This window comes from Cuculus canorus, unplaced genomic scaffold (assembly GCF_017976375.1).
Source record: "Cuculus canorus isolate bCucCan1 unplaced genomic scaffold, bCucCan1.pri scaffold_130_arrow_ctg1, whole genome shotgun sequence".
Classification (NCBI taxonomy): Eukaryota; Metazoa; Chordata; class Aves; order Cuculiformes; family Cuculidae; genus Cuculus; species Cuculus canorus.
Genome location: NW_026527769.1, coordinates 4,372 through 19,774, shown reverse-complemented (window position 1 = coordinate 19,774; position 15,403 = coordinate 4,372). Strand labels below are relative to the sequence as shown.

At 51.3% G+C, this 15,403-nt stretch overlaps 2 protein-coding genes across 2 annotated transcripts; one reads left to right on the top strand and one right to left on the bottom strand.

The window, feature by feature from the left end:
* Nucleotides 1-165: 165 nt before the first annotated feature.
* LOC128850632 (antigen WC1.1-like) lies at nucleotides 166-2,464 on the top strand. Its single transcript, XM_054055605.1, has 6 exons — nucleotides 166-172; nucleotides 554-691; nucleotides 919-1,014; nucleotides 1,445-1,531; nucleotides 1,753-1,884; nucleotides 2,114-2,464. The coding sequence occupies exons 1-6, from the start codon at nucleotides 166-168 to the stop codon at nucleotides 2,368-2,370; spliced, it is 717 nt and encodes a 238-aa protein (XP_053911580.1). The 3' UTR covers nucleotides 2,371-2,464.
* Nucleotides 2,465-6,674: 4,210 nt separating this feature from the next.
* Nucleotides 6,675-7,592, bottom strand: LOC128850631 (olfactory receptor 14A16-like). The gene has a single exon (XM_054055604.1). The coding sequence runs from the start codon at nucleotides 7,590-7,592 to the stop codon at nucleotides 6,675-6,677; it is 918 nt and encodes a 305-aa protein (XP_053911579.1).
* Nucleotides 7,593-15,403: the final 7,811 nt, after the last annotated feature.

Below are 15,403 nucleotides of genomic sequence, written 5' to 3'. Positions count from 1 at the left end.
CTGCCTGTGGGGTCCCTGCTGCCCCCAGGGGCATCTCCCAGGCTGCCTGTGCCACTCTGCCCATGGCCCAGAGCAGCACTCTGGGCTCAGTCCTGGCACCCCTGCCCAGCCTGGCAGGAGGGGCGATGTGGGTGGGATGGGGCAGGGAGAGATGGAGACATACAAATGCATGGTATGTCGGAAAGAAACTCCCTGGTGCCTGCACACCCACCCTCTCAGCCCAGCTCTCCTTCTCATCCTCTGCATCTGCACCCACCACGGCAGCAGCACCCCCTCGAGCAGGTAAGCTGTCCTCCTCTCCACGCTGGGGCTGCACGGGACCAGGTTCTGCCCTACAGCCGGGGGAAGGGGTTCCTGGCTAGACTATGAAACTCCCAAAAGGCGCCAGGTTAGGGGTGAGGTTGGGGACGGCTGCATTTACCCGTCAGAGTGGGACTTCCTCATCCTCACATCCTGGCTTCTCCACCTCCTTTTTAATGGGGGGCAGGAGCCGTGTCTCACCCTCACCTCTCCCAGCCCTGGTGCTGCCCTTTCTGTTTTCTTGCCCCTGCAGATCCCACCCAGGCCCTCCGGACCAGCAGTGGAAGACTCTCCTTGCCTGTCATCATCTGCATCGTCCTGGGAGCCCTGCTCTGCCTGCTCCTGGCCCTCCTGGTCGGGCATGTGCGAGGCGCCAGGGCTGAGCGCAGAGGTGAGTCCTTCCCCACGGAAGGAAGAAAGGTGCAAGGGTGTCTCCACCCCAGACCATCTCCGTGGGGACATGGCCCTCACTGGGGGTATTCAGCAGTGCCCAGATGATGCAGTGGGGCTGTTGCGTGGGGACAGCCCTGGGCTGGCCCAGGGGAACAGGGCTGGGGAGCGGAGCAGGGTCCCGTCCCCTCTCTGTGTCCCCACAAACCAGCCCTGCTCTGTCTGCAGGCTTCGACAGAGCTTGGGAGCCCTTCTCTGAGGCCGTGTACGAGGAGATCGGGTACAGCCCAGTGTGGGAGAAGCAGGCGGGGTTCAGCGGCTCAGGTGGGTGTCTGTCCCTCTTGGGGGGCACATTTGGAGGACTCTCTCCCTGGTCCCGCTGCTGACCCACTGCAGCCCCTGACCCACGGTCCCTGCAGTGCTGGTGCTGTGGGGTGTGTGGGGGGAGAGCAGCCAGGTCCTGGGCCCAGGAGAGAAGCTTCCTCCCTACTAGTCCTGCCTGTCCCAGCCAGGGACGGTTCTTCTTGCCCATGCATCCCCTGTGACAGCCAAGGGCTGAGGGAAGGGGCTGTCCTGGGGCAACTCTGGGAGCCCCTCTGGGATAGGGTTTGTTCCAAGAGTGCAGGGGGAGCCCTGAGCCCTCCTCCACACACAGCCCTGGTGCTGTGCATCCCCCGTCCCCAGCAGTGCTGACCACGAGCCGACTCAGCAGAGCACTGAGCACTCCCCTCAGCCCCACTGTGCCTCTCTCCAGGCTCCCATTCCGAGGGATCCCTCCCCGAGCTGCAGCCCCACCCCAGGGACAGCAAGGAGGAGGAAGATGGCCCGGGGTCAGCACCAGGTACCGGAGGGCAAGGTTGATCTCTCCTGTCTGCAGATGTGAAGAACAGCGGTGTCGCTGTCAGAGCTGGGGAGGACATGGCAGGGTCTCATCTGGTGCTGCCAACACCAGTGTCTGAGCCCTGCGGCCTTGCGCATCCTTCCGTCCTCTGCTCTGCAGGTCACGGGTCCACCATGTCACCAACTCCCTTCTCCTTTCAGACACCCCTGTCTCACCCGCAGGTGACCTAGCAGACAGCTATGATGATGCCAGGGAGATTCCTGACCCTGGGCAGGATCCTGAGTCTGGACAGGGAGACTGGGAAACGGCCAGGGAGCCAGAGGAGGGCCCAGAGCCCAGGGATGCACCTGGAGGTGAGAGGGAGAGTGCTGCCGGTTCCTGGATACCATCCCTGCTGCCAAATGAATCACTGAGAGCCTAAAATCCTGGGGTGGGGAAGCTGCTCTGGAGTTTTATTTGGGGGGCTGGGGTTGGGAGAGTGTGCTGAACATCTGCGGTGTGTTGAGGAGAGGGAAGAAGGTGATGCACAGCCCAGGAGGGCCACCTCATGAGATGAACACACCATGGCCTTGCTGCTTGCAGGGGCAAAGCTGCACTCCCAGAGCAGCGCTGGGGCCCCTGGAGCTGAGGGAGATGCCTGGTGCCTGTCCCCAGAGAGCACAAACTACGATGATGCTGAAGAGATGTCCCTTGCACATCCCCTTGAGGACACAAAGACTGGGCCCCAGGAGCTCAGTGCAGAGCAGTTCCCAAGCCATGGGCCAGGAGAGCCCATCCCTGCCATCGGGCTGGGGTCAGGCAGGAGGGAGGAGAGGACTGTGCAGCTGGGAGAGCTGTGAGCACCAGGAACTGACTCCCTTTGCCCATGGCAGCAGGAACAGCTGGGCATTGCCTCTATTTTCATTCTCCTGGTTTCAACCCGTGCCTCCATGCTTATTGTCATTAAAAGCCTTTGGGTGTCAGCAGAGCTCGTTCTTGCCTGGCCGGGGTCCGGGTGTCTCCCGGAGCTGATTGCAGGGAGCAGAGCACAAGGACACAGCGATGGGGATCAGGCACAGCTCGGGGCCAGCAGCCTCGGGGGCAGGCTTTGGGGCTGCAAGAGCCCCTGGGGAAAATCCCTGCTGGCAGGAGGTGTGGGAAAAGGAATCTCACACCCCTCATCCAGTGCCTCCCCCGCACAGCACTTTCCACCACATCCCTGGAGGCACGGAGAAGGGCAGGTTTCTGTCTCCAGGGAGCTGATGCCCAGGGAGGAGCACAGAGGGGGTTGGAAATCATTGCAGCGGGGCCAAAGGGAACCAAGACAGCTGGAGACAGCGCGTGACTGAGCACTTGGCCCTGCCGGGCTGAGCCTCTGCACGTCTCTGCTGTTCCCAAGGGTGGCAATTCCATCACAAGCCGTGCTGCTGGCAGTGATCACACAGGGAATGCAGTGGCTCCTCCATGCTTGGGGCTGTGGGACATAGGGTCCCATCCTCAGGCTCTGAACCGAGCACAGCCCAGGGCTGGCGGGTGAGGCAAAAAGGAGTTACTATTACCAACAGTGGAAAATTTGGATTTAAAGGAAAGCAAGGTTAAGATTCATCTAAGGAATTTTATCTTTTGAAAGTTAGACAGAACGTCCCTCTGAGAGCAGGTTTCTTTCAGACAGTGATTTCCAGACACGGCTCATTCTTTGGAGATGACGACGCCTTGTGTTCAGGGTGGTCTGTGCTGAACAGACGTCTCTGCCATAACCCCCTCTGTTTGCAGTATTTCCCTGTCTCTAAGGTGAGGTCAGGCTGAGCTGGAGCCAAAGCTCCAAATGGGCAGAGTTTGGGCTATTGTGAAGCTCATGACAACGTTAAAATCAGACCTTGGAAAGGAAGACAATATGCATGAGATTCCTGGGAAAACTGATCCATAGGCATGGAAGTGGGAAAGTGATTCTGCCCCAGCCTTTGCCTCGCTGCCCGTGCCCGATGGAGATCACTGCCTCGTGTGCCCAGCCCTGACCAAGGACGCTCGCTTTCTAAACCTCCAACATGAGCCTCAGACCCGGATTTGTGGCATTTTCTGTGTCAATGTACGAGAGGAAATGGCCTCAAGCGGCGCCAGGGGAGGTTTGGGTTGGACGTGAGGGAAAATGGCTGTGTGAGAGCAGCGAAGCCCCGGCAGAGGCTCCAGGGCAGCGGGGGATTCTCCACCCCTGGGGATTCCAACCCGAGCAGATTTGAAGCTTCGGGACGTTCCGTGCACAGGGCTGGGGGAGCCCAGAGGCTTTTCCAGCCTGAACGGCTCTGTGCTGGTGTGAGTGAGGGCCCAGAGCCCCCGTGCGGCCCCAGCGCCTCCTGCCAGCGCCCCCAGCCCCGTTTGGGGCCACAAACCCCATTCTCGGCCAGAACCCCCGTTGGCAGCCCCGGCTCTGCCCCCCCCGCCCCTCAGGGCCCGCAGCTCCCCCCGAGCCCCGCCCTGGGGGAGGAGCCGTTCCCGCCACAGCCAAGGGCGGTGATTGGCAATGGCGTCGGGGCGGGGTCAGGCTGTGAGTGACGTGTGACAGCGGCCAATCAGAGGGAACCTCCCCTCAGGGCTGGGGGCGGGCTCAGAGGGGGCAGAGCCACAGCCCCAGAGGCCAATCGGAGCCCAGCGCTGACCCCTGGGGCCGAGCAGAGCATCGCCTGTGCAAAGCACCATTCAGAGACGCAGACCCTGCTCTGGAGGGGCCGAACTCTCATAGGAAGGATCCAAACCCCTCTGTTACAGCTCAGAGCCTCCATTGGAGCACCCAAAGCCCTGCATTTGGGACCAGAGCTTCATTTCTCGGGGACACAGAGGAACCAAGAGGTTCTCCTCCCTTGCAGGATCGAAAGACCCATTTGTAGCACCGCACCCATCCCTTTAGTGCCAAAGGATCATGTTTCAGACTGAAATCCTCAATTCTAGGGTTCCAATCTGTTTTCTATGACCCATAGAATTTTAGGACCCGCAGTTTTGTTTTCAGGGTATAAACTTATTTTTTGTGTCTAAACACTCATTTGTGTCTGAAAGCCTCATTTTTAAGGTGCAAAGTCTGATTTTGAATTTCCAATGCCTCAGTTTTGGAGGCTCATTTTTATCTTCCAAAGCCTCCTTCAGGGAACAAAGCCTCATTTTTCAAATTATGCACAATTTTGATGGCCCAAATCGTCATTCAGCGCCTCTTAGGGTGTTGCTGCCCCTGATGGGGGGTTTGGACTAGATGGATGTTTGAGGCTCCTTCCCACCCAAACCATGGTTCTGGCCATGACCTCTGTGATGTCATCATCTGTGATGCTACCCTGTGTCCTCGGAGACCTCTCTGCTGTCCAGGACAAGCACCCTCTGGACTCCCTCTCCAGGAGGATCTGGAGGAGGCAGGTGGTCTCTCCACTGGGAGCTGCCTGTGCCTTGCTCTGTGTGTGAGAAACAAAGCAGCTGCGGTTCAGCCGTCGCAGTGCCTGGTGCCGGTTCTGCCGTAGAGGAAACTCTGCCCTACGTCCAGGGTAGGTCGGGTGTGTCCGTGCCTGCTTCTGCGCAGTCATTGCTCGGGGTTTAATCTCCATTGCAGGGCTCCAGTTCTTGAGGGCTCTGTCAGCTCTTGTTCTGGTGCCTCCCTGTGCTCCTGCTGCCCCCAAACTCCTGGGACCATTTACGTGCTCTCCAAGCCACAAACGCACAGCAGTGCAGGATTGAGTTTTATTCCAGTTTGCACACAGTGGATGCTCGCCGAGGAATCTGGCCAGGCTGGAACACAGGGCTCTTGATTCAAAGTCTTCCCTGTTCTTTTCATTTACCACACACAACAGAAGTTGAATTACTTTCCACAAGCCATTAGCAAATGCTGACCCAGCTCAGAGAGCTCCCAGCAACAGCAGCTGGTTCATAGTTTCAGTGGTGGTTTTACACTTGATTCTCTTCTGTCAATTCCCTCGTTGAGACTCATCCATGGATGAATTTTAGATCATAGAAGAGTTGGGTCATTGAAGGGTCATGTGACAGAGGGATTGAAGAAGACTCAGGGTATAGAATTGTTATAGAAGAGTTGGCTGATAGAAGGTGTCGTGTCATAGAAAAGTAACAGAAAAATGAGGTCATTGAAGAGTAGCGTCATAGATAATATTACATAGAAGGGTCAAAGAGATGTAGAGTCGTACAAGGGTCAGGTCATAGAAGGGTGGTAGAATGGTCAGATCATAGAAGTGTTGGGTCAGAGAAGAGCTGGGTCATAGTACTGTTAGGTGATAGAAGTGTCACATCACAGAAGGGTCACAGAAGAGTCGGGTCGTAGAAGAACTGAGTCATAGAAGAATAGGATCTTAGAAGAGTTGGGTCAAAGAGAGGTGATAGAAAAGTGGGATTATAGAAGGCTCACAGAAGAGTGATAGAAGAGTTGGGTCACACAAGAGTCAGTTCAGAGAAGAGGTATAGAAAATATTAATTCAAGAGTTGGGTCTTTAAAGAGTCGCGTCACAGAAGGGTGGCAGGAGAGTCAGGTTATAAAATATTCATGAAATAGTTGGGTCATGTGAGGGTCAGGACACAGAAGGGCCCAAACTGAGAAAGCTGGGTCATAAAAGTGGGCTGCACAGAGAGGGAACCAGGACCGGCAGCCAGGCCAGCCTGGACACGCTCTTCTGGGGAAAGGGATGTCCCTGGAGAAGAGCAAGTGCTCTGCAGCCTGTCACAGCCTCGCACACCAGAACTCTTCAGCTGGACACTGGTGTTTCCATCTCTGAGTCACTTCCTTGGTTACGTTCTTAAGAGAAACTTAGGCAGAAGCCCTAAAACTTAAGCAGAAGCAGGTGTCTGGCAGTGCTGCCATGCTGGGACTCTTTTCCCCTCCACCCATGCCCACAGGAACTTACCCTGCAGCTCCAAAAATGACTTGAAGGAAAAATGTCAGGAAACAAAAGTCATTGAATATCCATTTATTGTGTTGAAACACAGAGAGAGCAGAGCTCCTCCTTTACACAGACAATCAGTAAGAAAAGAAGAAGAAGAGATTGAATTAAAACGACGAGGACAACATTACCCTAATTATAAACCAGCAACAACAATGAAAAATACAGAAGCCAGTCTGGGCCTGCACTGCGTTGCATGATAACGGCTATACACAAGATGATGAGCAGTTCATTTCTTCAGAGAATCATCCTAATATCAGTTTCCACACAGCATTCTTGAGCTGCTGATTCCTCAAGCTGTAGATGAAGGGATTCAATGATGGAGGCACCACGGAATACAGAAAAGACACCACAATGTCCAGAGATGGAGAGGAGACGGAGGAAGGTTTCAGGTAGGCAAACATACCAGTGCTGATAAAGAGGGAGACCACGGCCAGGTGAGGGAGACACGTGGAAAAGGCTTTGTGCCGTCGCTGCTCAGAGGGGATCCTCAGCACTGACCTGAAGATCTGCACATAGGACACCACAATGAAAATAAAACAGCCAAAAGATAAAAAGACACCAACCACAAGAAGCCCAACCTCCCTCAGGGCAACATCTGAGCAGGAGAGCTTGAGGATCTGTGGGATTTCAGAGAAGAACTGGTCCACAGCATTACCCTGGCAGAGGGGCAGGGAAAATGTATTGGCCGTGTGCAGCAGAGCAGTGAGAAACCCAGCGCCCCAGGCAGCTGCTGCCATGTGGACACAAGCTCTGCTGCCCAGGAGGGTCCCGTAGTGCAGGGGTTTGCAGATGGCAACGTAGCGGTCGTAGGACATGACCGTGAGAAGAGAATACTCTGCTGAAATGAAAAACAGAAAGAGAAAGACTTGAGAAGCACATCCTTCATAGGAGATGGCTCTGGTGTCCCAGAGGGAATTGGTCGTGGCCTTGGGGACAGTGGTGGAGATGGATCCCAGGTCAAGGACGGAGAGGTTGAGGATAAAGAAGTACATGGGGGTGTGGAGGTGGTGGTCACAGGCGATGGTGGTGATGATGAGGCCGTTGCCCAGGAGGGCAGCCAGGTAGATGCCCAGGAAGAGCCAGAAGTGCAAGAGCTGCAGCTCCCGTGTGTCTGCAAATGCCAGGAGGAGGAACTGGGTGATGGAGCTGCTGTTGGACATCTGCTGCCTCTGAATGTGAAGCACTGAACAAAACGAAATTACAGTGAGAAGTTAGGGGAGACTTAGGAGTCTGAGTAAAATCATCAAAGCCATTTCTCACACTGTACGTTTGCCACTGCTTTTCCTTTCACAGCCCTTCCTTCAGCTCCGTGCCTGGAGCCCTGCTCGGTGCCGGCTGACTGTGCTGGGACAAGCAGGGCCTCTGCCCGCTGGCTGCCAGGACTCAGCCCTGCTCTGAGCAGGGGCTCATGGGGACGGTGGGGACAGTTCTGGTGTTGAAATTTGTCAGATAAAACTGCTCCTGGTGCAGAAGGGCTCGGCAGCATCTGCACTCCCAGTGCTAAGACTCCCCAAACACAGAAGTGTTTTAGGGGGAGAGGTTTCTTTTTGCAGCTCGCTCCCATCTCAGCTGGAGATTTTCCTGGAAGTGAAAACCCCTCAGCATCTCTGCTGCACTCACGGAGATCAGAAGGAGTCCTGCGAGGCGAGAGCATTGCCTGTGGCTCAGTGCAGAGGGAGGGGAGCTGCTCTGTCCCTCGCTCTTGTTCCCAGCTGCCCTGGGCTTGTAATTCTCATGTTAACCTAAAAAGCCACCAGGCAGTGAGAGAGGAGAACCCCACTGCCGAGCACTCAATGTCTCACCCTTTCCTAAGGTCTCAGCACCCACTTTCAGCCCAGGACACACACGGCTCATTTCAAAAACCAAAAGCATTTTCTCTCTTGTAGCATCTCTGCCCTTCTCCATGGGGCTTTCAGGTAACACCGAGAGGTGACAGGACAGCTTTGCATCCTGGAGGGAAGTTCACAGCTTGGAAAGAAACCTCAAGGAGATAACTTCGTGTCCTAATGATAGTATCTCACAGTAAGGGAGAGTTAGCTTATTCCTCAGGGCATGACACAGACTGCACTGCCCACAGCCCCACAGATGAGATGAAAGCTTGGACTTTCCATTCCACCTGCATGGCAGGAATCAGAAAATCAGTGCCTGACTCGACTGCTGCAACTCCCATCCCCAAAGAGCCTGGCAGCGAGAACAAGAGAGCAACAACAAGAACACAGGAAAAAGAAGACAGAAAAAAAAAAAAAAAAGAGAGTCTCTTGATCCATTCTCTCTGCCTTCTCCCTCCCTCATCTCTCCTCCCCACCTTAATTTCCCAAGAGTAGGAAAGTGAAAAAGAGGAAAAGAGTTCCTTATCTTTAACAGAATCTCTGCCCTGATCTTTCCCTCTTAGAAATATCCTGAAGGCATTTGGAGCTGTGAGCAGCCCTGACTCACACAGCACCTCCTGAAAGCAGAAAGACCCTCTCCTGCCAGGAGGTGCTTCTTCCCCCCATACCTTCTCTCTGTCCCTCCATGGGGAACTCCCCGGGCAGGCTGAGCACTCACTCTGTTTTTCTCTCTGCTGGAGAAACAGCAAGAGCCCTCCTGACAGATCCCACAGGCTGTGGCTGTGTTGGCTTTAGGAGATCCTTCCAGGAACAGCACCTGCATTGTCCTGCACCCAGAGACTCACCTGGAGAAGGGCTGAGAAGATTTTCTCCAAATGAAGCCTCCTCTTTCCTCCCACCCCACCGTGCCTTTGCCCTCTCTGTGCCTCCCTCCTCTGCCCTCGCTGCCTGCAGGCAGTGCCCTCAGCCCTGCTGGGCTTTGCAGAGGAGCTGCTCCTGCCCAGAGATGGCTCTTTGTAGCGCTGCCCACTTGCCACCAGCTCCCTCCGTGCCAGGAGCCCAGCCCAGCTCAGCAGCAGAGGAGCAGCCCAAGGCAGCCCTTTCTCTGCCCCCTCGGGGCTCCCTCCAGGTGTCCCTGGGGCTCCAGGGGAACCTGCTGAGAAACAGCCTGAAGCCATCCCTCATCTTCCCTCCCTCAGCTGGCAGAGACACTTCTGTCCTGCACTGTCATTGCTCCTATTACAAAAATAACTGGACACAAGAGTCACTTCATATTTGTCTTTTCATTAGACAGGACACCAGGAACATGATCTCATTTCTCCAAGCTGGGAGAATGTATTCCACTGAGCGAATTTAGGTAATTCATTGTGGATCTTTTGGCCCGGGACTGGAAAGACATTCAGCACTCTTCTGTCCCAGCCATGATTCTGTTCCAGGCAAAGCCTTTGCACACACGGGGTCTTGGATGCGTGGTCCCAGGTATCCTCATGGCAGGGATGAGCTTGCCTGGTGCCACAGCTGCAGGGCAAATGGGCAGCAATGCCCTCAGCCAGGGGCACAGGCAGGAGGAGCTGGAGCCGTTCCTGTGGGAGACAGAGCTGGGACATGGTCACACAGCTCAGGACAGATGGTCTTTAAGGACAGCATCCTCCAAGCTCAGCAAGGGTCCAGGCTGAGAATTGGTCTCAACTTGAAAGGCCATTCAAGGGCCCCATGATGAGTGTTTGCTGCTTCAGGAACAGTAAAATCACAATATTTTATGGTCAGTGGATGAGCAGGGAAGCTAAAGGCTATCCCTCAGATCTTGTCCCCTCTGATTCCATTTCTGGATGTGTGAAGGAGAAGGGCACTGGGTTTCCCTTGGGTACATTGTGTCCCACCATCCTGCTATGACACAGCCCTTCTATGACCCAACACTTATGACCTGATACTTCTCTGAACCGACTCCTCTATGACCAGACGCTTACAGGAGCTGTGCCTTCTATGACCCAGCCTTTCTGTGACCTGAGACATTTATGACCCTCCCTCCTCTAATGACTCTTCAATGATCTGATGCCAATATGACCCTTCTATGACTCTTTTATGACTCGAGTCTTCCATGCCCCGACTCTTCACTGTCCCTTTTACGGGACCCCTCACACTTCAGTGACCCAACACTTCTAGGACCCTACCCTTCTGCGATCCAGCTATTCCAGGAGCCTTCTATAACACAACACTCCTATAACACGTGTCTTCTACGACTCAAGCATTCTATGACCAAACTCTTCTCTGACTCTTCTATGGCTTTCTATAACCTGACTTCTCTATGACTCTTCTATGACCTGACTCTGAGTCAACTCCTCTATGATGCAAATAATTCATGACCCAACTCTTCTATGACCCAAAATTTCTATGACCTGACTCTTCTAAGACATTTCTATGACCCGATCCTTCCTTTTCCTGACTAGACTCTCATGCTTCTATGACTTGACTCTTCCATGACCCAAATATTTTATGACCCTTCTATAACCCATCTCTTCTATGACTCAACTCTTCTAAAACTCGAGCCTTCTATGAATCAACCCTTCTATGACCCAATTTTTCTATGATCCTTCTATGACTTTCTGGGACCTGACTCCTCTAGGACCTGAGTAATCTATGAGCCAATCCATTTATGACCTGACCTTTCTATGACCTGACTCTTCAATGACCTTTCTATGACCAAACTCTTCTGTCATCCAAATAAACGCTCATGCTTCTATGACTCAATGCTTCTATTACCTGAAAATTCTATGACCTGAGATTTCTATCACCCAAAATTTCTATCAACCTCCTATGACTGAAATCTTCTCTTACTCCTCTTTACCTGACATGTCTATAACTCAACTCTTCTGTGACCCATCTCTTATATGACCAGGCCCTTCCATAACTCGAGCCTTCTATGACACAACACTTCATTCTATGACATGACTGTGGTCTGACTGTTCTATGATGCTACTTTCCATGACCTGACTCTTGTAGGAACCTTCTGTGACCAGATCCTTCCATGACCTGGCTGTTCTAGGAGTCTTCTATTACCCAACCCTTCTCTAAACCAACCCTTTTGTGACCCTTCTATGACCAAACATTTCTAACACCCAAATAAACTCACACTTCAATGAATCGACTCTTCCATGGCCCCAATACTCGATGACCTCAATCATCTATGACCCAGTTTCGCTATGAGAATTCTATGATCCAACACTTCTACGAACCTTCTATGACTGCACTCTTCTGTTACTCCTCTATGACTCAACCCTTCTATCACCTGACTCTTCTCAAACACAAGTTTTCTGTCACTCTTCTATGACCTAACACTTTTATGACCCTGCCCATCTATGACCCAACTCTTCTACACCTCCATGGAGATATGTGAGAGCCTTGGCATCTCCCATAACTCTACAGGCCTGTATTTGGAATTACATGAAATAACTGCTCCCAACTTGATTCGGCCATGTGAGAATGTTCATGACACCAATGTCATTGTGGTCCAAGTGAGATCTGCCTGCCCAGGGCTGGGGGTCAGGCCTTGGCCATTCTGCTTCATCAAGCAAACCCAGGCTTTCCTCAGCATCACAGCTGCCTGCACAGCACCTTTGCCTGCCTGCAATCATGGCCTCCAATTCTCTGCTCTAACGAGTCCCTGGGGAGGCTTTGTCAGGAACAATCCTCACTGAGACCAATTAAGACTTCAAGTTACTCTGAGTTCTGCTTTTGACTTCTTGAGATGTTTCTTCAGTCTCTTCTAAGGAGCTGAGATTCCAGGACTCATCAGCAAATCCACCCTGGGTCTCATTAAAATAGAGAAAGCCTTAACGAGCTCTTTCTCTGCCTGGAGATTTCTTCAGGTCTTCAAGCCTTGTACAGCTCCTTGGAGTCATTCTCATTGTTGTCAAAGAGTAAGATTTTAAAGTGAACCTAAAAAAACTTAAAATTTCAGTTTATTTCAATGCTTTTCAGAATCATAGACTGGTTTCAGTTGAAGCGACCTTAAAGCCCACCCAGTTCCTCGCTATGGGCAGGGAGACATTCCACTGGACCAGGCCCCACTCAACCTGGCCTTGAACACCTCCAGGGAGGGGGCATCCACAGCTTCCCTGGGCAACCTGGGCCAGACCCTCCCCACCTTCTTTGTGAAGAATTTCTTCCTAATGTCTAATCTGAATCTTCCCACTTCTAATTTAAAGCCATTCCCCCTTGTCCTATCCCTCCATGCCCTTGTAAAGAGACCCTCCTCAGCCTTCTTGGTGACCCCCTTCAGGTACTGGAAGGCTGCTATAAGGTCTCCCTGAAGCCTTCTCTTCTCCAGGCTGAGGAAGTTCCAGGAGAAGATCAATAGTTCTTTGGAAAATCTGCTTTGAAAGGGTATGGCATTGGTGGAGGTCTCTCGTGAGTGAGGTCAAGCAAGCGTCCAGGTGCCCAGGTCCATCTCCTCAGGGCACTCCTCAGCTGGCCAGGTCTCTGCCCATGCTGCTCTATGGTTCTCCATGTGGGCTGAGCTAAAAATATTTTAATCGATGAAAAAGAACATATAAAAAGCAACGTAATCCGAACTGAAGATCAATGCAATTACCATCAGTTGCCACCTCCCTCAAGTAGACTGACACCCCACCAGTCTACCGCCACCCGTCACCTTGAACTATAAAAATCTCCCCTTCTTCCTTCTAAAATATTTTAATAGGTAAAAAAGAAAATATAAAAAGCAACATAATCCAAACCGAAAATCAACGCAAATGTGTGTGACAGTGATGGTGATGTCACACTGTCCTGCTGCCACCCTGTGTGCTCAGAGGTGATGTCTTTTTTTGCAAAGGATACGACATTCACAAGTTTTTTGAGCAAAAGCCAAACTTTATTGTTTCACAAGCCTCTTTATATCTTTCTTTTTCTCTCAGTCTATGTTCATACACTAAAACTGTTAAAGTGATTCCCTCAACCGCTCTGTCCACGTGCCTAAAGCTTTATTATGATTCGTTCAACAACGCTGTCCATGCACTACCTGTATCTGCTATTTTTCTTGCCAGCTTTCAATTAGATGTTACTTGTTTCGCTTCCAAGATTATTCTTCGGGACTTTCCAGCCTCGTTATGGGAACACGATTGTCTGATGAAGGTCAATATCCATTTTCTCTAATTCCTCACACCAGCTGTGGACTCCCACTATTCCCCCTTTTTGTATTTGTGCTACAAAATGTGTCCGGAGAGTCCCTTGTAGGGCCCTTTGCAACAAACTGATCAGACACGGCAACATTAATAACACAATTACAACAACAACCAGAATCAACAACCCTGTTTTCATCAGTGATAACAACCATCCTGACAGTCCCCATCCTTTAAACAAGCTATTCCACCGATCTGATCCATCATCTACTTGTAACTTTTTCACCCTTTCTTTTAGAAGCTGAATGCTTTTATGTATTGTTTCCAAATGATCTGACAAACATCCCTGTCTGCCCCGTTAACAGCTATGTCAACATCTACCCCAATAAAATTCCACTACTGGAGTTTCCATAACTACGGAGATAAAGAGCAATGACTGTGCGAGAGATGTACCCCTTTTCTTCTTATTTCTCTTTGCTACAAGCTCCTACATTCCCACAAGCACTGTTAGTGATTCCAAGGTCTTTTAAGCTAGCTAGCAAACTTCAGAACAGCGGCCGCTTGCTCTGCGTTTGCTGCTGATATCATGGGCATACCAAGGCATCGGCCGCCTGTGTTGGTGCACACACGACAAAGGAATCCTTTATGCTCGCGCTGATTCAGGGGCACAGTCTTTTCTCATCGAGTTCAAATCCATACACGCTTTCTCCCATAGCTCCCCCTTTTCTGTTTACAATCATCACAGCCTTCAAGGGCAATCTGTGATGAACAACTGTTAGCTAAACACCACTCTAAATATTCTATTGTAATAGAGACAAAAATGTTAATGGCTCATTTCCAGTTATTTGTACTATTCTTTTTCTGCCTTTGTTGATGATATCCTGCAATTATCTGAATTTGAATAAATATGGTTTTCTTAGGCTGATAAAAAAAATCCACTCTAATATCACAAGATCTGAAAGCGCAGGTACCCATTATGCTATCAGACCAAATGCCTGACAGAGTAACAAAACCAAACAAACATATTGGATGACCATCAAGTCGTCTCTGGGCTTTTCTCTGAGTAATGGCTTTTTCAATATTGTACAAAATTTGTTGTGCTTCACTCATAAGAGCACGAGGTGTTGTTAAAGCCATGTCTCCCTTAAGAAGATCAAATAATGGACTTATTAGTAATACCCCAATAAGGTTTAACCCAAATGATTGTTCCTGGGAGCTTTTGCAAATGGTTTAAAGTTTTAACTGCTGTTTGCAATTTGACTTGCTGAGGTTCAATTGTGGCATCTAAAATTTTCCACTCAAGATATTTCCAGATTTGGATTTTTTTCAGGTGCGATTTGAAGGCCAATTTTCTCTAATACAATTTTTGAAATGGTGTTAATTGAGGTTTGGGTGATATACAGCTCAACCGCTCTGTCCATGTGCCTAAAGCTTTACTATGATTCGTTCAACAACGCTGTCCATGCGCTATCTGTATCTGCTATTTTTCTTGCCAACTTTCAATTAGATGTTACTTGTTTCACTTCCAAGATTCTTCTTCAGGACCTTCCAGCCTCGTTATGGGAACACGATTGTCTGATGAAGGTCAATATCCATTTTCTCTGATTCCTCAGACCAGCTGTGGACTCCCACAGGGTGACACTGATGGTGACCTCACACCCTCCTGCTGCTGCTTTGAGCTCATGAGTCAGATGCTCACTCCTGTGTGCTGTGCATGGGTTCTGCTGGTGATGGTTCCTCCAAAAAGCCATATTTAGTCATGTTTAAATGTTATTGTGATGTCACCAGGAGCCCCACACAAGCCGTGTTCCTGCTCTTTCCCCAAAAGCTGCTCCAGCACCGGTGCAATCTCAAGCTTGTACACAGCCACGTGCCTTCTCCTGGCCCACCCACCACTCACCCACAGGTGACCTCCTGGCATCTACAACTGCCATGTCTGCTCCTGCTCTATCGGGTGTTCAGATACCACTGACATCCAAAGGAGCTTCACAGGCCATGTGCCACCTCCTGGTCTATCATCTGCTC